At 37.7% G+C, this 23,428-nt stretch overlaps 1 protein-coding gene across 1 annotated transcript; it reads right to left on the bottom strand.

The window, feature by feature from the left end:
• Positions 1-899: 899 nt before the first annotated feature.
• LOC148843655 (cyclic nucleotide-gated ion channel 17-like) lies at positions 900-17,698 on the bottom strand. Its single transcript, XM_088958266.1, has 7 exons — positions 16,414-17,698; positions 15,735-16,314; positions 12,367-12,579; positions 5,786-6,087; positions 5,082-5,193; positions 4,592-4,828; positions 900-2,053 (listed from the first exon to the last, which is right to left on the bottom strand). Exons 1-7 carry the CDS (start codon positions 16,440-16,442, stop codon positions 1,313-1,315), a joined length of 2,214 nt encoding a protein of 737 aa, XP_088814392.1. The 5' UTR covers positions 16,443-17,698; the 3' UTR covers positions 900-1,312.
• Between the last annotated feature and the right edge of the window lie 5,730 nt (positions 17,699-23,428).

Below are 23,428 nucleotides of genomic sequence, written 5' to 3'. Positions count from 1 at the left end.
AACTTTAAAATAACATTCTCCTTTTAATTTTTCATCAATACCTTGAGTCAACTCTTGAACCAAAGACATTATCTATAATGTTATGGCCCCCCAAGGAAAGTACCAGCAATTACACCATTCAAAGAAAACTCCATTCCAATCTATCATAGACTTTTATCATATTTAACTTTAAAATAACATTCTCCTTTTAATTTTTCATCAATACCTTGAGTCAACTCTTGAACCAAAGACATTATCTATAATGTTACGGCCCCCCAAGGAAAGTACCTTGCTCAGGAGAGAATTTTATCAAGAATAGTAGTCAACCTCCCTACCAATATTTTGGCAACCCCTTCATACATAAAATTGCAAATATTAATATTTTCTACTTCCCTATGTCCTCGGTGATTTGTAATTTGTTGATATGAATGAATTCAGCCTTGGGGCTTTCCAAAAAAATTAAAAAAAATGCTGAATGCTAATCATAGAAGGATACCAGATCCTTAGATTTGGGAAGTATACCAGATACCAGATTCACACTTGTGTTCACACCAAATCTGGATTCAAACCCAGGATGCATCATTTGCAGCTTGAATGTGAAACACTTACAACTTACAGTACTTATATGGCATAACATTTGTGAAAGAAAGTCATAATTAATCACAATAGAAAGTTAACGAGAACGAAAGAAGGAAAATGTATTCATCCCATTGCTACTACAAAGATTGGAAATAGAGAACTTCCATACTTGAGGAGGACGACAGTCACGACACACAATACATCTCTGCTCTCAAAAGATGGATTTTCTCACCTTCACCTTACTGGATAGCATTTAGTTCCCTGGAAATCCATCTCAAGACAATGATGACGCAAAACAAGTTAATACGCAGTGCTTACTTGGGACTGTCATAACCATCAAGTTAACGAGAAACAAGGTCATGAATGAATTATCAACATAAAGTATAAACCACATCAACAAGTCAATAACGCAGTCATCATAAAGTGCTATGTACTCTGATATCGAGGGCTAGGATTTCAATGGGGACCCCTCTTGTAAAACCCATGACTTGGATGAGCTAGACAAATACTACAAATGGCATGATGTACCCAACATTACATATATATCACAAATTCCTTTACCCATTGGCAATGAAGTATTCTCTTCCATGTAAACTGGGGAACAATACAACTGGATGTCTTGTTGTGACCTTGTATTACAATTGAAATGTGTGCTACCTTTCCCCCATTTGTAAACTTTTGGGGTATTAGCTCTGATCATGGAATAGTGAAAGCATGTCAGCTCAGCAACTATTATCATGTGCCTCTTGCAGGGTTATTCATCATCATCTACCTCGGTAGAAAAATCAGGCTCTTCTGGCTTCTGTAACTTGGGCATCTCAACAGCTTTTACCTTTTGAGCTCCCCTCCTCCTTGTGTTTGCAGCAAACCTTGAAGCTAATATTGTGACTCCTAGGTTTTGCTTAACTTGAGAAGGGTTTCCTGAGCTAGCCACACTTTCCTCTTCCTCTTGCCTTGCCTCATCAGGTGCATGCTCATCTGCAGGATAGGAAAATGATTCCTGCATGGCAAGGTCCTTTGCCATCATCCTCTTCTTGTATCGACGCCATGCAGCCTGTATGAAGCAAGCTGCCCAAGTTCTCCAATGATGAGAGTAGAAACGGAACGTATGCTGCAGCTTCTTACTGTGGAGGCGTCTGAACTGGTTGGCTACAAACTTTAGATCTTCTGCTCGCAATGCAAATGCTTCTACTTCAACAAGGGCTCTGACTGTCCTTGTAGAAGAGGGCAAGTTCACACTGGATTTTGGAAGCAATGCCCATGCAAGCAGTTCCTCCCCACAAAAATCACCTGGTCTCAAAGTAATTGAATTGAAGAAACCAGTCCTGCCACCATTTGTGGTAGAGCTCTCTAGTCTCCCTCTGATAACAAAAAGCATCTCTGTAACAGGGTCACCTTCACGGACAATATAGGTGCCTTCAGTGCTCAAAGAAGACACCAGGCGCTCACATATGGCATCAAGTAGTTGGTCATCCATCTGTGAAAAAAATGGGACCTGCACATAAAGAAATAAGCAAGCTACAAAGTAAGCAAATCTATTACGACTGTTTGGAATTCATACTGAGAAGAGGGGCAGGAGTTGGATCCACCATTTCCAGACCAAAAGTTGACTGTGTAAGATAGGTATCTAACACCGTGATTTATGCCATTCCCTCGTAGAGTGGCATGTGATCTTAACCAGAAAGATATCCATAATCATAATAATCAGGTCATCCAATATTTGACTCCTGGATAAATCTCCTTAGGCAACATTAAATGGAATCTTGTCCAGAAGTATAGTCATTTTCTAAATAGCAAGGACAGTTTCCCATGTTCCCATCCTTGTCCAAGTTTCCTTCGTTTATATAGACAACTAAGCTGGTTATGCTTGATCATTTGAACAGTAGATGTTATCCCTTTGTTTAAATATGCAGGATTTAAAAAGCAATTGACTAGGGAGAGAAGAGGTAAATAATCTTGCTAGACTGTTAAGGTGTGGAGTAGGGGATTGACCTTTACGATATTTGGGATTACCCTTGGGAATAAGCCCAAATATAGACAACTTCTGGTATCCAGTGATAGAAAGATTTACTAAGAGGCTTGCTAGTTGGAAGAGCAATTATATTTCATTGGGAAAATCAATTAGAGAAGATTATGAGGGATTTCCTGTGGAAACCAGGAGACACCAAGAAAGATCATTTGGTGAAGTGGGAGGTGGTATCTAGAAGTAGGGATGATGGAGACCTAGGAATTGGGAATGTCAGGTTAAGGAATTCAGCCTTGTTGGGTAAGTGCTTGTGGAGACTGCTGTTGGAACAGGATAGGATATGGCATAGAGTGATTGTAAGAATTCATGGATTGGTAGACAATGGTGGGGATGCGGGTCTAGACCCTAGGGCTTCTTGATGTTCTCCTTGGAAACCTATTCATGGTATCTTGCCTTCTCTCTTTTTGTATTTCAAATATGATGCCTATGCAGGGAACAAAATGTTTTGGGAAGATGTCTGGTTCGTGGAGACTTCTTTTACAGATAGGTTCCCATCTATTTATTCCCTTTCTGAAAACAAAAGAAAGTAATTTCTTCAGTTTATAACATTTGCAACTCTTGGGATTGGGATTGAGAAAAGGATTAAGGGAATCTGAAATGGAATTGGTTGATGATGAACTTATTTCTCTTCTAGGATCGGTTTCTTGGATCAATCTTGCATGGATAGCAGAATTTGGACACCTTTCCCTTCTAGATATTTCACATGTTCCTCCTTTTACAATGTTCTCCTTCAGTTTTCTAACCAGGTAGGGAACTTTCCAACAAAGGAGGTATGGTGTAATCTTGTACCTATAAAAATATGGGATTTTTACTAGGAGAAGGTGCTCAAAAAAATAAATACTTTGGATATGCTTCAAAGAAAAAGGTCAAATCATTGCCTTTCACCCTATGTTTGTAGCCTCTGATTGGGTTCTGGTGAGATGATCACACACCTATTAATCTTCTATCCTTTTGTGTCTTTTATTTGGTCTTGGTTCTCTTCTCTCTTTAGCTGCAGTTGGATCCCTCTCCGGATGTGGTGAGCCTCTTTGGCCCAAATTTCTTCAAGCAACCAAAGAATAAGAGCAACTATTCTCTAGTCAGTTTGGGAAGAAATGAATAATAGGATCTTTAAAGGACTAGAAGATCTAAGGAGGAAATCATGGAAGGAATAACCATTAAGGCTACTCACTGGCTGAAACCAATTAAATTGTTTAAGGACTTCTTAATAGATGACATCCTTAGGGGTTGAGGTATATTGGCAAAAACTACCTCCTTGAAAATTGTTGCATAGGAAATAAGGTCTCCGTCAACACAATAGAGGATGAAGCTGAATTTTGATGGAAATTCTATAGCCAATCTAGGCCCATCTGGTATAGAGAGAGTTTTCAGAAATGAAGAGGGTAGAGTAATTGCTATGTATTCAGGACCAATAGGAGTGGGTGATTCATTGAGAATGGAGGTGATGGTTTTACTTGACAGTTGGGTCTGCACTAAATTGAGATAGAAGGGGACAGGGGACTCTAAGTAGCTAATTGGGTGGACGCAGTCAGATAGCTTGGGGGTTTGGACATATAGACAGATAGACGGTGAGGGAGATCTATTGTACAGCAAGGAAGATTGGAGTATGCTTTAAGTGGACTAGAAGATCAGCTAATAAGCTAGCTGATACCTTAGCAAAACAAGGGACTGTTGGGAATAATTTGTTTTTAAAAAAAAAAGGCAATTGACTAGGTGTTATTCCAAGTCGAAAATCCCAATCTAAAATCCTAACAAAAACATGGAAGCTTGATTCTTTACAATCAAAATATATATATTCAGTCAATTACAAATAGTTGGGCTAAACATTCTCCAATGCTTGCCACATGTGCAATGTGTATGCAGATATAGAATTAGAGCTTTCTGGTCCTATTGATTCTGTGTTCTTCAGCATACTAGCTGAATGTTCATTAAGAATACCAAAATATGAATCCTGATGTGCTTCAGATCAGAGTTATAATAGTAGAAAAAAATGGGGAAAGACCATACACGTCGAACAAGGTCCAAACATAGGTGTCGTTGGATATCTCGACGGAGATCTGTAGGCAAGGCATGCAAGATAGCTTCTTCATCTACTCCTCGTGTTGCAAGCCACTTGTATTGAACAAATCTCCGCACACGTTCTTGCAAATCTTGAGGGAGTTGGCGATGTCTCATCCATTCTTCAGTGTCCCTTCGTTTAAGTCTCCACTCCTCAAGTCTCACGGTGAGAGATTGCAAGTAGGTCTACATTAAAAAATAAGGAAAAGTTCAAATCTTGTAAAAGTAAAGCATTCAAAAAAGCACTGCCCCCATACCAGAAGGGAGGGGGATGGAAGGCGGAATGACAACCCTCAACGAAGTCGACATTTTGAAATTTAAAAAGAATGTTCAATAATCCACCTAGAAGAAAAGAAAGAAAAAAAAAACAACTTTAATTTTCACTTTGACCAACAACATGGTTGTTGAAAGTTTTAATGACCAAGAAGCCTTTAATTACCTGCATGTTCCCAATCAGATGGGCAAATAAAACCAGGCCCAGAATGGCAATGAGTATCGCGAATAAAGTTTCGCCAATATATGTGCTTGTTTGCAAATTCTGCCCATATGAACTGAGAAAATAAAAGGCAAAAGAGATGCTTCAAAATTTTGAACACACATAGAACATAAGCATTAATTTTCACAGCATTTCTTTTCCGGTGGTTATTTAATTCCAGAAGGAAAATAAAAGCTATTTGACATGGCATGCATTTTACTAGTCATTTAATAAGTCACAGACACGTACAAACTATGACAAATCAGCTTCTTCAATGCACTGCTTAACATGAAAATAGATCGTGCATTTCTTATTAAAATAATGTCAAAGATAATACCCCCCTTTAACTCCTTGTCCACATAGAAGACCAGAAAAGATTCCATGTTATCAATATTCTAAGGACTGCCACACAAAGAATGTGCAGAAGGAAAAGAGGACACATATTTGAATCAGAAGCCCGACTGAACACATTCATTGTAAGTTCACTAAACAGAAGGTCAAGTTGTACTGGAACATATTAAAAGAAAATTGTACTGGCCTTACAAAATAGTTGTACTGTTAAGAAACTAATCTGTTCCATGAACATTACTCGCCTTACAAAATTGTACTAGAACATATTAAAGAAAATAAGAATATATGAAGAGAACAACAAGTTAAGGAAATAGTACCTTAGGTTTTGCAAACCCCACCACAAACAATAGAAGTATTTCTCCAAGAACTTTGAGGAAACAACATTATTAGTCACTGCCTTTCCAAATATACCATGATTGAAACTGATGTCTTTTGCAGGATCACAGTTACTGAACACCTCTGTAATGTTTGCCCAAATTTTCCGATTGCTATCGCCTAAAGAACCACAGTTTATATAATCAAGGAGACATTTTAGAGGACCGCTTTCTCGTTTGCATTCTGATTTCCAACATGTTGCATGCCGCTCAATTGACAGTAAATACCATGATGCCCCTAAAACCTACAAAAAAATGAAAAAGGAATTTTGGGGAGCTTGTTTTGTAAAACCAAATGAAATTATGAGAACTGTAAAATAAATAAAAAAATAAACAATAAACCTACAACTAATGTTATCAAGAAGGACCCAAAGTAGGTAAGTCTTAGGGGATATTCTACAACATGAAGGCTTTTGTTTCCATTTGATTTTAAAATTGCCTATCAACTAAAAGATTGAAATATGTTCTTGAACTTTGCTTTTGTTGTGAAAAGCAAAAGCACGTTGGGCTTGTTTCAATAAACAATTCATGTTTTCTCAACGATCAAAATAATTTGTTGAAACCATCAAATTAATAGTTTTAAAGCAAAAACAAATCTCAGAGTACAGATATTATATGTGTTAAAGTGAGCCAAATAGGGGTAGTTTAGTCATCTTATGTTTGTTAAGTAGTTTGCTTATGTGGCAGTCTTATTAGAGACACTCTGCCCCACACTTAAATAAGGGTAGTTTAGTCTTTGTAATGGTCATTAGAATCTAATAAACTGCCCCACACTTAAATAAGGGGGTCGACTGTATGGGTAGTCTATCAGATTTCGACAGACCCTTATTTTCTTTCTTCTTCTTCTTCTTCCTCTTCTTCCTTCTCTTCCTGGTTCGGGTTACTGTAGCAGCATTCAAAACATGGTATCAGAGCCATGTTCCTGACCTACTTCAGTTGGTAAAGCACCTCAGCAGTGTCTGTGACTCTTCTTCCTTCGTTTCTGATCAGTCAATGGAGAGAACTGGTTCGCCCTAGGTCTGAAACATCACAGCTCGTCTCTCTCTGCTGTGCATAATCTTCTTCATCAAAAAAAGTGACTTTGGCAGTGAATGGTTGGTTGAGACTCTCAAAGGAAGGTCGGTTATCTCTTCTTCTTGTGTTTCTAGTATTTCTGGGTAGAAACCCTTCAAGAAACTGTTAGTACTGATCAGAACCTAGAGAATTAGATTCATTGTTGCCCTAAAACGGGCTGTGTGTACAATAGCCGAATGGTGTAGGGGCTGCTGTAAGTTGTTGAGTGGTGTTAGGGCTGCTGTAAGTGGCCGAGTGGTGTAAGGTGTAATGCTGTGACATAGCTGAGTTTTTGTAGTTGTGTAGTGCCCTCTTAAAAATGTTAAACCAGTCTGAACTGGGTGTAACAGGTTTGACTATGTTGTGGTGTTTGTGTTGCACAATCCTTATTGAGTGGTTGTAAGAGGGCTTACATTTGATTAGTGAGTGTTAAATTGATGCTTATGTGGTTCGTGGTGTTGTGAAATCAGCAGTAGTGTGAATAAGAACAAGGCATGTGTACCCACTGTTGTGTTTAGGGGTTGCTATAGGTGCTGGAACATCAAATTTTTAATTACAGCAGTCAGCTTGTTGCTGAGAATTCAGGTTAGAGGCAACTGTGAAAGAGTACAATGGCAGCAATAGGAGATGGGTTTAATGATCAAAAACCTAGTGTGGTGGTTTCCCCTGACTACCTAGGTGTACAGATGGCCTCAATTAAACTGAATGGGGAGAACTATGTTCCATGGGCTAAATCAGTGGAAGTTTTCCTCAAGGCAAAGAGGAAAGTGAAGCACATAAAAGATGAGAAACCACCGGCTGATTCCCCAGGGTTTGATGATTGGGAACAAGAAGATGCTCAAATCACGACTTGGCTATGAAACAGTATGGAACCCAAAATTAGTGCCAACTTCATGTTTCTTGATACAGCTAATGATATATGGGAACATGCTAAGAAGTTGTATTCTGGACAAGATAATAACAAGAGTATATCAACTTTATCAAGAGTACTTTGATTTACAACAAGGAAACAAAACACTAGAAGAGTACTATACCTGCATGAAGAATATAAGGAATGAACTCAATGTCTATCATCCCCTCACTCTAGATATTAAAGTTCAACAACAGCAAAGGGAACAACTAGATATTACAAGATTCTTGGTGGGGCTGAAATCGGAGTATGAACTAGTTAGAGCCCAAATATTAGGGAGCTCCACCCTTCCTACACTTGAGAAAGTATTCTCACGGCTTCGCAGAATTTCTTTGGGACAGACAGAGAATCCCACACAGTCTGATAGATCAGCACTTATGACAGCTAGAGGAGGTGGGCGCAGTACAAGAGGGGGAGGACATGTCTCCCGAGGAGGCCGTGGCAGTTCCATGATTGGTCGGGGTGGTCGTGACTCAGGGGGAGGCTGTGGTAGAGGGAAGAATAACTCTGCAAGGAAGTGTACTCATTGTGGTAGGGAAGGATACATAGTGAATTTCTGTTATGACCTACATGGCCCTCCCTCTAAATGGGCTAATCATGCTGTAGCAGGTGAGGTTGACATCAGTGACAGTAAACAGGCAGACTGAACTCTTCCCACATTTACATCTAATTCTGGGAGGGAGATGGTGAGTGTACCGCGTGATGAGTATGAACGGTTCCTTCAAACTACTTCACAGCATACCACTGCCACACTTGCCCACTCAGGTATTGCTTGCATGTCATCTAAAACCTCTCCCTGGATTATTGACTCTGGAGCCTCAGATCATATGACCGGGACTCCAGGTGTGTTCTCTTCTCTTTCTGAAACCTCCGCATCACAAACTGTTACACTTGCCAATGTGTCATCATCTCCCATCTGTGGTGTTGGTAATGTTGACATGGCTTTTGTGCCCTTATCATCTGTTTTATATGTACCTAAGTTTTCATTCAATCTTATGTTTGTTAGTAAAATAACCAAAGCTCTTAACTGTTCCGTTACCTTCTTTCCTTCCACTTGTGTTTTTCAGGATCTCAAGACGGGAAAGAAGATTGGTGGGGGGCATGAAGCTGGTGGATTGTATTATCTTGACGGTGGTGGATCTTCAATTGCTCTTCAGACTTCACTTACTCCTCTACAATGGCATTGCCGACTGGGACATCCATCTCTCAAGGCTCTCAAGATATTGGTTTCGTCATTGGGTCATTTGTCAGTTTTGCAATGTGAGTCATGTCAGTTTGGGAAACATTGCCGTGTGTCCTTCAGTCCAAGAGTTGAGAGTCATATGTTGAGTCATTTTTCTTTGGTTCATTCAGATGTTTGGGGTCCAATCAAAATAGTCTTATAATGGGTACAAGTATTTTGTCTCCTTTATTGATGATTGTTCAAGAATGACATGGATTTACTTAATGAAAGAAAGAAGTGAATTATTTTCCATTTTTCAAAAATTCCATGCTGAAATACGCACACAATTTGGTGTTACAATCAAAGTTCTCCATTCAGATAATGGTCGTGAATACTTTCTTACTTCATTTCAACAGTATTTAGAACAGCATGGCATTATTCATCAAACCTCATGTGCATTCACCCCTCAACAAAATGGGGTAGCTGAACGGAAGAACCGTCAGCTTCTTGAAACTGCTCGGTCTATTCTTCACCACATGAATGTTCCTAAAAGGTTTTGGAATGATGTTGTACTCACTGCATGTTTCCTCATTAATCGGATGCCCTTTTTCATTCTTCATGGTCGGTCCCCCTTCTCTATCTTGTTTCCCACTTTATCTCCATTTCCATTAACTCCTCGTGTCTTTGGTTGTGTGTGCTTTGTCCACAATATGAGTCCTGGAATAGACAAGCTAGATGCACGCTCAATTAAATGTGTCTTCCTTGGCTATTCTCGGACTCAAAAAATGTACAAGCTATGTCTGCCCTGATGTCACCTTTTTTGAGTTTGTACCATTCTTCTCAAGTCCTGAAGCACCTTCGTCTCCACCCTTACTTCCTCTTCCTTTTCCTGACAGTGATCCAATTCCAGATGTTGTTGTTGGAGTAGACTCATCACCTCATTCAGTGCAGATCACCACCGAACAACCACCGATCCGACACATGTATACACGTCGAACGACATCGGCCCCTCCTCCAGCTTCTACCTCATCTGTGGATCCTCTCATGGCTCCTATTGCTAAACCTTCAGACCTTGACCTACCCATTGCCCTACGGAAAGGTAAACGTAGTTCTACCCTCCATCCCATTTCCAATTTTGTTTCATTATCTTGTCCTTCTACCTCACATTGCCAATTTGTTTCACTTTTGTCCTCTATTTCCATACCTAACAATGTTCAATAAGCTCTTAGTTCACCTGGATGTCGGCAGGCAATGGAAGAGGAACTTTCTGCTCTTCAACATACTCAAACGTGGGAACTTACTACTCTCCCACCTGGTAAGCTTGTTGTGAGCTGTAAATGGGTGTATACTGTGAAATACTTGCCAGATGGTAGTGTGGAGCGTCTGAAGGCCAGACTTGTTGCTAAAGGTTACTCACAGTCGTATGGAGTGGACTACATGGAGACATTCTCTCCAGTGGCTAAGATTGGTTCTGTTCGTGTACTAATTTCCCTGACAGTTATGTATGATTGGCCTCTGTTTCAGCTTAACATAAAAAATGCCTTCCACCATGGTGATCTGGTGGAGGAGGTATATATGGAGCAACCACCTGGGTTTGTTGCTCAAGGGGAGGATGGTAAGGTGTGCAGACTGAATAAGGCAATTTATGGGTTGAAGTAACCACCACGTGCTTGGTTCGGGAAGTTCACCAAAGTGATGAAGAGTTTTGGAATGAAGCAATGACAGGTTGATCACTCAGTGTTCAGCTATGACTCAGAAGCTGGGAATATCTTATTAGTGGTCTATGTGGATGTTATTGTCATTACTGGCAGTGATAAATTGGGGATTGGCAAACTAAAGGTATTTCTGCAAAATCATTTTCAAAAAAAAGACCTTGGAACATTAAAGTATTTCTTGGGAATAGAAGTTGTCAAGTCAAAACAAGGTGTAAATCTGTGCCAAAGGAAATATGTTCTTGATCTACTGGAAGAAACAGGACTGTTAGGTGCAAAACCGGCTGAAACCCCTATGGAACCAAATGTTAAGTTGAGCAGTGATACAGGAGAAGTATTTGAAGATCCTGGAAGGTATAAACGACTAGTGGAAAAGCTGAACTATCTGACTATCACGAGACCCGACATCTCCTTTGCAGTTAGTGTGGTGAGCCAATTCATGCAAAACCCTCGTATACCTCATTGGGATGCAGTTCTTAGAATTGTAAGGTATCTGAAATGAACTCCAGGCCGTGGCCTATTGTATAAACCAGGAGAAAAACTTGAAGTAGTTGGGTATACAGATGCAGATTGGGCAGGCTCAGTGAATGACAGAAGATCTACTACAGGCTATTGCACATTTCTTGGAGGAAATCTTGTGACATGAAAGAGTAAAAAGCAGATGGTTGTGGTCAGAAGCAGTGCTGAAGCTGAGTATAGGGCCATGGCACACACTACCTGTGAATTAGTGTGGTTGAGGAATCTCCTACAAGAAATTGGGTTTCACATGGATAAACCTATGAGATTGTACTGTGACAATCAAGTTGTACTCCATATCTCATCCAACCCTGTCTTTCATGAAAGAACAAAGCACATAGAGGTTGATTGCCACTTTGTGAGGGAGAAGGTTCTTGCTGGAGAGATAAATACAGAACATGTGAGCTCGAATGATCAATGGGCAGATTTGTTTACAAAAGCTCTAAGCTCAGGGAAAGTGAACTATCTATGTAACAAGCTGGGATTATATGACATATATTCTCCAGCTTGAGGGGGAGTGTTAAAGTGAGCCGAATAGGGGTAGTTTAGTCATCTTATGTTTGTTAAATAGTTTGCTTATGTGACAGTCTTATTAGAGACACTCTGCCCCACACTTAAGTAAGGGTAGTTTAGTCTTTGTAAAGGTCATTAGAATCTAATAAAGATTAAGGGGGTCAACTGTATGGGTAGTCCATCAGATTTCGACAGACCCTTATTTTCTTTCTTCTTCTTCTTCCTCTTCTTCTTCCTTCTCTTCCTGGTTCGGGTTACTATAGCAGCATTCGAAACAATATGATTTATGAAACATGATATCAAATCATCAATAAAAACATGTTCTTTAAGCCAGAAATTCAAGAATATGCTTTTATTTCAGTTTTGGAAATAAATAATACATATACAACCAAGAACATGTTTTCTTTGTTTTTGTTATAAGAACCAATTTGTTTTCAAACCAGATAGTTTTGATTTGTTTTTAGAATTCACAACAAAAAAAGCAATTTACACTAAAGAAAAGAGATGCAACTTGGATCGGGTAGGGTTGAGCAACTATCAAATTTTGAATAGGTCTGAACCTGATGTACATGAAATTTTGCAACTCAAAACTTAGACCCGTGTTGAAGAACACCCTTATTTTCAAAGAAAATTAAAACTGAAATAAGACATTACATACATGACTAGCTAACATGTACAGTAGCAGATTATATGCAGCTCCTGCCCAAGCGGTCTTTGTGACAACTCCAGTAGCTTTAATGATTTCAGAACTTAAAGGGAAAATTAGGTATAATCTGGGTACATATTGAATCAGCACAATCAGTGCAAGAGCATTGTTGTTATGTTCAGCATGGGAGCTTCTAATTGCCGGTATTATAAACCAGATGACCATCTGCACAAAAAGGAAAACTGCAGTTATCCTCTGTTGAAATCTCTTGACAATAAATCTGATTGAAGAATAAAGAAGAGAAGAGAAGAGAAGAGAAGAAGAGGAAGAAGCGAAGAAGAAAGAAAGGAGAAGGATTAGAGGCAATGGAACAGTGCTGGCGGCGCCAGCTTCATCATGATATATAGGGCGAAAAAAATAAGAAGGGAAATGACCCTTGTGCCCCTACTAAAGTAAAGTACAATAACAGAAAATAAAAATGCTTTAATCATCCAAACAGACCCTAACAAAATAAAATCAATTATTTCAACAAAATCCATAAAAAGATTAGCTTCAACAATCAAATCATCATAATAGAAAGAAAAAGCATCCTAATTTTACAACCTATAACCTTACAAAAGAAAGAGAAACTTCATAACTGTAAGTAAAGAAACATCCTCAACTTTATAACTGTCGATAACACCTACTGATGAGAGCAGATTTGGCCCCCCAGTGGAATTGTGACACATGGCGCCTCATGCCAACTAAGTGTGGCCTCTTGATAGCTTGCCATGGGCAGCTCCCCATAGGCAGCTCGCCATAAGCAACTTGCCACAGGCGGCTCGACCACAGGCAGCTCGCCACAGGCAGCTCGCCATAAGCAGCTCGCCATAGGCAGCTCGCCACAGGCAGCTCACCATAAGCAGCTTGCCACAGGCAACTCGCCATAGGCAGCTTGTCACAGGCAGCTCCCCATAGGTAGCTCACCACGGGCAACTCCCCATAAGCAGCTCGCCATAAGCAGCTTGCCACAAGCAGCTCGCCATAAGCAGCCCGCCATAGGCAGCTCGCCACAGGCAGATCGCCATAGGCAGCTCGCCACAAGCAGCTCCCCACAAGCAGTTCGCCACAGGCGGCTAGCCACAGGCAGCTCGCCATAGGCAGCTCACCACAGGCAGCTCACCCTCATAGCCTAGCAACTAAGACAAATCGGCATTGCATAGGCAGCTCGCCACTAAGCAGCTCGCCACTTGTAGGGTAGCTCGGTACAGGAGTAGTTTGACGTATCGCAGGAAGATCTCCTGCCTGACAACCTGGCCTAGACACCGACCCGCCGACTGACATGGGCACTGACCTAACGACCTGGCCCAGACACCGACCCACCGACTGATTCAAGCGCCACCTTGACAACTTGGCCTAGGCGCCGACCTGGCCGTCTGATACAAGCGCCAGCCTAACGACCTCGAGGAGCTCACCACCGTACCCCGGTTCTGATGAGATGTGACAAGCCTTACCGTTTGGAGGCTTTTCACCCACCTACCCGTGAGGACTCCGGTATATAAAGACCTCACCCCCCCAAAGGGGAGGAGGATGGAAAAATGGAGGTAATCCCTGCTCTTTATCTCTCTCGTTTCTCCAATATCATCTTCAAAGCTCTCTACAATCCGAGTGTTAACTTAAGCGTCGGAGAGTCCCCGCCGGGAAAATACCCCCGGGTCCTCTGATTCAGTTCTCGTAGGTCCCTTAGCTCCCGCCGCCTACAAAGAGGAGAAAAAGGTGGAGTTCTCGCAAGTCCCTCAGCTCCCGCCGTCTACAAAGAGGAGGGAAAAAAGGATGTTCTCGCAGGTCCCTCAGCTCTCGCCGCCTACAAAGGAGAGGAAATCACCTCATGCAGAAGGTAGTCGGGTTGCGCTGTACCAGGGAGCTCCACTGTCCTCTGAGTTGCAGGCCGCCTAGGAGCAAGTCAAATGACGAGTCCACCAGGGAGCTCGCCACCCAGGAGCTCGCCACCAAGCAGTTCGTCACTAAGTAGCTCTCCACCAGGGAGCTCGCCACCAGGCAGTCCTCCACCAGGGAGTTCACCACCAAGTAGCTCATCACCAAGGCACGTCACCACCGGGTCAAATAACAAGGTACTTAGCCAAAAAGTTTTATACATCACAAAAAATGGTGCTGACCAGAAACGGTTACATCACCTACTATGAAGGGTTATGTTTATTTTAATTATTTATTTTCCCCTAGAGAGGGAGATTAGTGGTTAAGAAGTAGGTCATATATATTAATCATGGTTGGTGAAATTAAATAACATACCACTTATTTTCTTTTTAGAGATTTGTCTGTTACTGTTGTCTTTGAATACAAAAATCAGTCGTGACCACCAATATGATGATGATTAAAAAGTTTCTAACTAAAACAAGGAAAGGAATTACATCTCAATTTTTCAAACACTCTTGCCATTGATCAAAAAAAATTGTACAAAATTTGCTACCTTGCTCTTTACAGACTATTTTGGTAGCTGGAATCTTCTGATCAACATATTGAACTCAAAAGAGACCTTCTTTGTCTCGGTAACCACTACAGCCAAAGGTCCACAAATATCATTGCTGTATGTTTTTCACAGGTTCAGCTGTTTTCTGAATGTAGATGTTGAAAATCTGATTCTGAGACAGTCCAAGGCATAAGGACGATATGAAGTGGCAGCACAATCCAATAAGGGGCCACTTTTTCACCACCTCATTAATGTTGGAGAGAATTCATGTATAATACAAGGTGGGCAATGTATTGGTGTTAGGCACGTTGCAATCAGAGGTGAAACAATAGCCTCTCAAATAAGCCTCTCTTGAATCAAAATCCTCCAAATGATGGTTGTTCAGTATGTTCTACTTGATAAGCAAACTTTCTAACTCCTATTTTCATATCTGATTCCATTTAGAGCCAAACTAATAATGACTTCACCTAGACAATGGCAAAGGATATCCCTGTCCAGCATGGCTCTAGTAGAGCAAAATCTTCAGGTCTCAACTTGATAGGAAATACTGTTGGTTGGGCAACACTTAAGTCCAACCCCAGTTTAACTACTACAAGCAAGGGTGGACAAGAAGTAGATGATCATCTCATGAACTGAGAACTAAAAACATATGCACACAAATACATACTTAGCTAACACAACAGTAGACATGCAAACAGTCAATCCTTTCCAATTTTAGTCATCACACTACTTGTGTTTTACTGGTTTGGAACAACTATATGCTAAAGTTTAGTTTGATTAGTAACTGATTCATTGCAAAGATTGACTAGACATGACAAGAACATGGAATAGAAACATTGAAAGTGCATAAAGGTCATCCCAAGAAACCAAGTAACCAACACACTGTATTTCTTCTTAAAGGTCAAGAAATTACCTGAGGAAGGGGCAAAGTCGCTGCGAGATCTATGAAGAAATCTGATCTTAAATACCTCCTTGCAATCTTCTTAGAATCCATGACAAGCTCACCCCTCCCAAATACCCGTGAGCTAGGAGCCACATATGCCGTCCGGAACTTGATGATCATATGCAGAAGATAGAACAGATCGGCTATAGTTCTGAAACAGGTCACAACAATGCTAAGATTCAAATCCGTCTTTATACATGATGATCTATTAATATCATCGCCTCCTACTGAAGGCAAGTAGAAATATAATGGATCGACAAATAATGCCAGCAAGCAGGAGATAAGAAAAACATGGTTCCACTGCAACACATGCTCACTTCCTGGATCAAGTATCCTCTTCCTCCATGGTTCATGGTCTTCTGGAAAGACCTTAGACTTCCCTAAACTCAAACGCTCTCCATTTCTACTCCTGCCCCCACCTCCACCTCCCCCATCCGATTTTAGCAAAGGAGCTGGAACCTTGTAAACTGGAGATGGCTTTTCAAGGCGCTGGGAATCGCCTTTTTCCCATACGAATTCAGGAAGTTGTTGTTTTCCATCAGGATAAAACCTAAAAAGTTTGATACCCATTACACAAAGTACAAGAAAGTTCCCAAGATTAAACCGAAAATGAAATTAAGAAAGAGAAGAAAGCAGAAACCCTAATTACCTCACAAGCTTCTCCTTCTTCAACTCCATGCTGTCGTACCCAAAAGAAGAACTACAGTGGAAAAGAATTATAGGACTGGAGAAAGATCCCACACAACCCCACCATTGCTAAATTTAACAGTAAATTGCAAAAAAATGCTTACATTCGAACTGGGTTTCTTCTAAAACAACTTGGTTCTTCAATTGCATTACCAGAACCTCTTCTTCCCCAGAATCCAAGGTAAAAACCCCCTTTAGAAATCAATTTCAACCGAATTTACTGAGACAAAAAAAAATCAAAATTTCGGATCCTGATCTTCAATTCCCATGCCTGAACACCTACGGGAATTAAAGATAAAGAAAAAACGGGAAAAAGGAAAAAAAAAAAAAAAGAAAAGGAAAAAAGATTGTAGAGAATAAAGAAAAAGCTAGAAGAACTAAAGTAGGTTTCAGGGAAGTCCTTAACTAAAAGCTGAAACTGGTGTTTTCTCCACCATGAATTAACAAATACAAATAAATAAACTTCAATTCTGTAACAATAATCTAATCAAAACAAAACCCCTTATAACATCTATTTTCCATTATGGCAGAAACCAAGAGATTTTATAAGAAGATTTCTAGGTGAGAGTTTCTAATTATGAAGTTTTTCTCACGTTTGTTGAGTTTCAGGAGAGGAAGATGAGGCTTTGATGGGTTCTTCAAATCCAATCAATCCAGACGTAGTTGGAGTAAAGTTGATAAAGAAATGGCGAGAAGGAGAAGGAAAGGTGGTAAAGGGTCCTATAACGTTGACCCAAGCGTGACTGAATCACAGTTCAACAACTGCAATGACGGTTACAGTTGGGTTGGTTGAATTTTAACAAAACGGGCATGTGGGTTGATAGGTTCTGCGGTCTGCCATTTTTTGGATCATATAAGATTACATGAGTGAAGTTGAGCAGAGATCGGAGTCCAGAACGCTTCCACATCCCAGAATTCAACTGAAAACAGAAGGGAGAATGATGGGTTCCTTGCTCAGTTTTTCCAGCAATTTTGTAGTAGTTAGCCAGTTACTTTTCCACGTGGCAAAATTAGTGCCAACTGGTAACTGGGTTGAGCTCGGAGTTGATGGGTTACTGGGTACTGGGTGGGCCAGGGCCTTTCTTCTTTGCCAATCATATCACGGGCCAATGTGTACAAACTTTAGCCCTAAAAGCAATGCCAGGGGCCTTATCAAAAGAGAAAGAGAGAGAAGTGAAACTGTGAAAGGTTTCCTAAGTGGGGGCTCTTGATTTCTTTGGCTGGAGGCCTTGTCTCCTGTTAGCTTCATGAAGGAATAGATTAGTTTAGATGGTCAAATCATATATCATCTACTTTGGAATTTGAGTCCCACTATCTACGTGGAGTATTTATGATAGGTTTAATGTTTGATTTAAGAGACTAAATTAGATTTCATTTATATTAAAAACAACCCATATTTTAGAAGATTGGAGCCCACCAACGTTATATATCTTGTACGTCTTTGTATTTGATTTTTATTTAAATAAAAAAAATGTAAATCATATTTGATTTGAGATTATAAGCTAACTTTCTAATTTGAATTTGAATTAGGATATAACATCATTTTAAAATTAAAGTGGGACTGCCATTCTACATATTTTATTACTTGGAATTAAACTCATTTACCACCATTTCTGATTTGAACTTTTTTATTGATAGAAAATATTTGTGCGAAGATTGAAAACTATACAAAATCTGAGTAAATGTGAAACAACACTTTTGAATTAGGGATATTTTTGAAAGCTTCTTAAAATATGAGTATCAGTATTAATTGGTGTGTATGGATATGGGGATATGCTACAAATAAGGGTATATTTTTGAATCATGTGAATTGGATCATATACACCAATACATATATACATTCATATCACATATATTGTTTTGGGATTTTTAGAGCAGTCCACCTCAGAATTTTGATTTGAGCAGACCTACAACAATTTAAAATTATAAACATCTCCACCTATAACATCCATATCCACCCATGAATTGGCATCAATTCTGAGCTGGCACCTACCCCAACTGTATGGTGGAGTTAAGATTTCTAGAGGTGGACTGAATAGTAAAAACCGTTATTGTTTTTATATTAAAAAAGTGTTTCTATCATGATTAAAACTCTCACTTTTACACCCAAACCTTAAATGTGCCTTTAAAGGACTGACCACTTTGCTTTTTGCCATAATAAATGAAATCTAATAACTTCTTTTAACTTTTGTGTCTACATGCAATCCTGACTAACTCCAACTAAAAATTAAAAACAATAATTTTCAATTTTAGTATTTTATAAACTAATGAATAAATAATCTATCAAATTCATATTTATATCAAAAAATGATATTTAATCTCAAGAAATTTATAGAAAAAGTATTAATAGTAGAATAATTATTTTAGTACTTAAAGTTTATAAATTTGCACATGATAAGTATCTTAAAATTTTTATAAATTATCAATTATTATTTTAATTTAAATTAACAATATATTTGTTATTTACAAAAATAAAAATGTTGTTTACAAAATATTCAAGATTATAATATTAAATTGGATCTATCAAATCAACTAATTTTCTTTTGTATCAAAAGATTATTTTTATTTCTGAAAATTTGTAGAAATAAAAATATTAATAATGGAATAATTATTTTAATAATTAAAATTATGAATTTTCATATGATAGGTATCTTAAAAATGTTAATAGATTTGATAACATATTTATTGTTTATAAAAATGAATATTTTTTACCAAACATTTGAGAATTTTATAATTAGTTAAATTTTTTGTTAATGTTAAAAAGTAAAAATAGTAAAATAAAAGAAAATTTGATATAATAATTAAAATATAATGATTTAACATGCTTTGTTCCTTGGACTTAAATAGAAAATAGCAAACTAATGGCTTTGTGCATGAATTAATTTGTAAAAATCTATCTAATATGTGTCTTAGACTTTTGATTGATGCATTATCAGAAAATTGTATGATATTTATATCCTACTACATTAGTTGTAATATGTTTCTTCATATATACTATTAAAATATACATTTCCTATGCACTTATATATCGTATGGCTATTTTAACCTTAAATTTTGTGTTATTAATGTATTTATGGAATTTATACGTTTTTCCTATTTATCCATATTTTTCATATGTATTCATGCATTTCCAAAACATATTCATATCTATATCCATATCCATATTCAAGTTATCCAATATAGTACCCAATATTGATACTTTGATCCTTGTCTATTAGTAATTCATCTTTTAAACCATGACATGTGAGTTAGGAATTATTAAAATTTATCAAATCACAAATTCAATGTAGTCATCAACAAATGGAGAAAATATGACTAGAACCATATTAATAATGATTAACCTTTATAATTGAATTTTATCAAAGAACAAATACAATGGTATAAGTCGATGAAGTAATTTTTTTGAACATCTATTTTTTAACATGGTTTATTGATTCAAATAAAAAGACCCAATACAAAAGTTTTCAATTTTAACAAAGAAAGTATAAAGGTTTTTAATACTCAATCCTAGTGTGGGTACCATTCTTCTAAATAAATAAATAACTTATTATTTACAAATAAAACCTAATTTGATCTCCTATATCAAATAAAAATGTAACCTAAACTTTTTTTGCTACAAAATCTAACCTAAATTTACCATATGAATAATATGTCCCAAGAGAAATATGTGAAAATAGGGCCATGTACTGAGTATAGGGTCGTTATTAATTGTTAGTTTTAATACTGAAATTCTATAGTGTAGAAACATATTTTATGGTATGAGTACCAAAGTCACATGTGTCTAATGCACAAAATCCTATATTGCCATACAAAGTCACATTTAGCAGCCTAGCCTATCAAACTGGTGGTACCACACCGACATTCAGTTGGATTGTCTGGACACAAGTGACTTTGTATGGCAATATGAGATTTTGTGCATTAAACACAAGTGACTTTGTATGGCAATAAGGCCATGGCCTTGCCTAGTTAGATCATCTGCCAGTGCATTAGCACTTTTCACTATCCATGTACAAATGGATTTCAATATCCTTGGTGAACCACTTGAATTTCCTCTTTTCATTGTTGTATTTCTAAAGCATAGAACTATCCTCTTTTAGCCAATTTACTACAATTTCATAATCACATTCTATGATCAACTTTTTATAGTTCATTTCCTTGGCCCTTTGTATCCCTTCAAGAGCTGCTAGAATCTCAGCCCTCAAGGAATATCCCACCCCAATTGGGCCAAAATACATAGCTAAAAGGTTCCTATTTTCATCTCTTATCACTCCCCTCACTCCAGAGGGCCCTGGATTACCCATGTTGCTGCCATCAAAATTCAGTTTGGTAAACCCATAAGGTGGAGGTTTCCAACAAGAATTTGAGGTCTTCTTGATTGAGTCTAACTCCGCAATTTCCTTCCACTTTCTAGCCATCTCATCAACTGAGTACACTGCAAACAATTCCATAGTTTTTAACCAGTGAATCACCATAATGTGGATAGTTTCCATGATTACTTCCAAAATTTTCTCCTTATTAGAAAATACCCTTGAATTTCTCTCCTCCCAAATAGTCCAACACACTGCAGCCCTACCACATCTCCACATGATTTTGGCCCTTTTGGTTGACCAGTTAGGCATGGGAGTAAATAAGCTTTGCACATCCAAAGGGGGAGTCCACCTGCATCCAAACAAAGAAGTAAACCATTCCCAAATGACTTTAACAAATTGGCAAGAAATTAATAAGTATATCCGGACTCACCATCAAATTTACAAAGGACACACCAATGAGGATACAAACAACTATTGGGTCTTTTTCTTTGAAGTAGATCCCCTGTATTAACTCTTTTCAGGAAGGCTTCCCAATAAAAGCACCCAACCTTTATAGGTATAGGTTGACACCACACTTCTTTAACAAGAAAAGACAGTCCAACAGGAGAAAGGGGTAAAAGGGCCTTGAAGAAAGAGGCCCAAGTGTAGGAACCCGAGGAAGTCAGTGTCCATACTCTACTACCTGACTTCAATGGCTCAATGAATATCCCTTCAAGAATGGATAATAAGGCTGAAATGCAAGCTAACTCCATGTCCTTGACATCTCTTCTCGAGTTAAAATTCCAACCGAACCTAGAAGGTGAATTAAAAAGAACAAGGAATGAGGAAATTGGTTCATTTTTAATGGTAGAAATAGCAAAGAGGCATGGAAATTGATCTTTCAAAGAGGAGTCCCCAACCCATACACGTTCCTAAAATTTAATGAGGTTACTTGAGTGTAAGTCATACTTAACCCATGGATAGAACAAGGGCAAGATGGCTTGAATAGTTTTCCAAGGAGAAGCTCTTGTAGTCTTTGCTAGGATCCCAGAGTCCCATCCATTGTCTGCCAGCTCATGTATACTTCTCACTATTTTAACCCACAGTCTTTCTTTCTCTAATGAGAATATCCATAACCATTTCCCTAACAGTGCTAAGTTCCTAACCCTTATATTCCCAATTACCAAGCCCCCCATCCTTCTTACATCCACATACCACATCCCATCTAACCCTATGATCCTTTTCCTCTCTCAGCTCCCAAAGAAAATCTCTCATTAGTTTTTCCAGCCTGCTAGCCACTTTAGCCGAAATCTTAAAGACTAATAGGAAATAGGCAAGAAAGTTGGCAAGAGTAGAAGTTATCAAAGTGATCCTCCCACCGAGAGATAAATAATTCTTCTTCCAATTGGCAAGTCCTTTTTCAAACATCTCCACAATAGGGGCCCAAAATTCACCTTTTATGAGGATTATCTCCCAATGGTAAACTAAGGTAGTTTAAGGGCCAATTGGATACAATTGATATGCCTTGTATTAAGTATTGGGTGGTCATTACTGTTCATTAGTTTTAATAATGAAATTCTATGTGGTAGAAACATATTTTGTGGAACTAGTGCCAAAAACATTGTAGGCATTGATGTTATAAATAAGGTTTGCAGCATCAAGGTTTAAAATGAATATATATTCAATATATATATATATATATATATATATATATATATATATATATATATATATATATATATATATATATATATATATATATATATATATATATATATATATATATGCTTCTTTTATTCCAAAAGCCTCTAAAACAACAAACCCCATTCCCAAATTATGAGATTTGGAAAAAACACAAAACAAAAATCATCAAGTTTTATGAAGATTTTTGAAAATTGGGAAAATATTTCCAAAATAGATATATTTTTTCAAATTTTCTCATAATATACTATAATTTCTTGTATCATTTTTGTTTGAATGTTTGAGATTGGTTAAATGTATATTTATCCACATTTCTTGTGCTGAAAATCATAGATTTTTTGGTGTTATGAGTAGATTTATAGATTTTTTTGAAGAAATTTAGGGATAATAAATAACCAAAAAAGAAAAATTATATAGATTCTAATTTTCCCATAAAGATTGAGTATGTCATAGATCTATGGATGTTTTATCATATGCATAAAACAATTGAAATTTCTTCTTTAATATTATTTTTTATAATTATTATAATTAAAATATAAATAATAATTATTTATATTTTTTATGATCTACGCATAAATATTGTGTGTGTTCTAGATCTATGATTATTTATCATATTCATATAACAATTGAAATTTCTTCTTCAATATTTATTTTGTTTACTTTTTTGTAATTTTTTGAATTAAATAATAAAAATGATTATTTATATTTTCTTGTGATTTATCCATAGGGATTGAGTATGTAGTAGATATATGGATGATCTATAATATCTATAGAGCAATTAAAATTTCTTCTTCAATATATTTTTGTTCATTTTTGTAACTTTTGGAATAAAAAAAATAGTAATTATTCTAATAAGATTTAATTATTAATTAAATATTCACTTAGAAGTTGTGTCAATGTATGCTTTATGGTTGGATAGGATAATTAAATATAGGTTTTTTAATGAAATTTGAAAACTAAATGACACTACATAAAAAATAAATTCAT

Source organism: Nelumbo lutea, chromosome 8, assembly GCF_056320005.1.
Source record: "Nelumbo lutea isolate HS-2025 chromosome 8, American lotus-T2T, whole genome shotgun sequence".
NCBI lineage: Eukaryota > Viridiplantae > Streptophyta > Magnoliopsida > Proteales > Nelumbonaceae > Nelumbo > Nelumbo lutea.
The sequence above is the reverse complement of the archived record's forward strand: the minus strand, read 5'-3'. Positions and strand labels throughout refer to the sequence as shown.

Bases quoted from the DNA above. Each gene is read 5' to 3' on its own strand.
- LOC148843655 (XM_088958266.1), bottom strand. From the start codon at position 16,442: ATGGAGTTGAAGAAGGAGAAGCTTGTGAG. The intron at 16,315-16,413 runs GTAATTAGGGTT...CAAACTTTTTAG, and splicing joins AAGAAGGAGAAGCTTGTGAG to GTTTTATCCTGATGGAAAAC. The intron at 5,194-5,785 runs GTACTATTTCCT...TTATTTTCTCAG, and splicing joins TGGGGTTTGCAAAACCTAAG to TTCATATGGGCAGAATTTGC.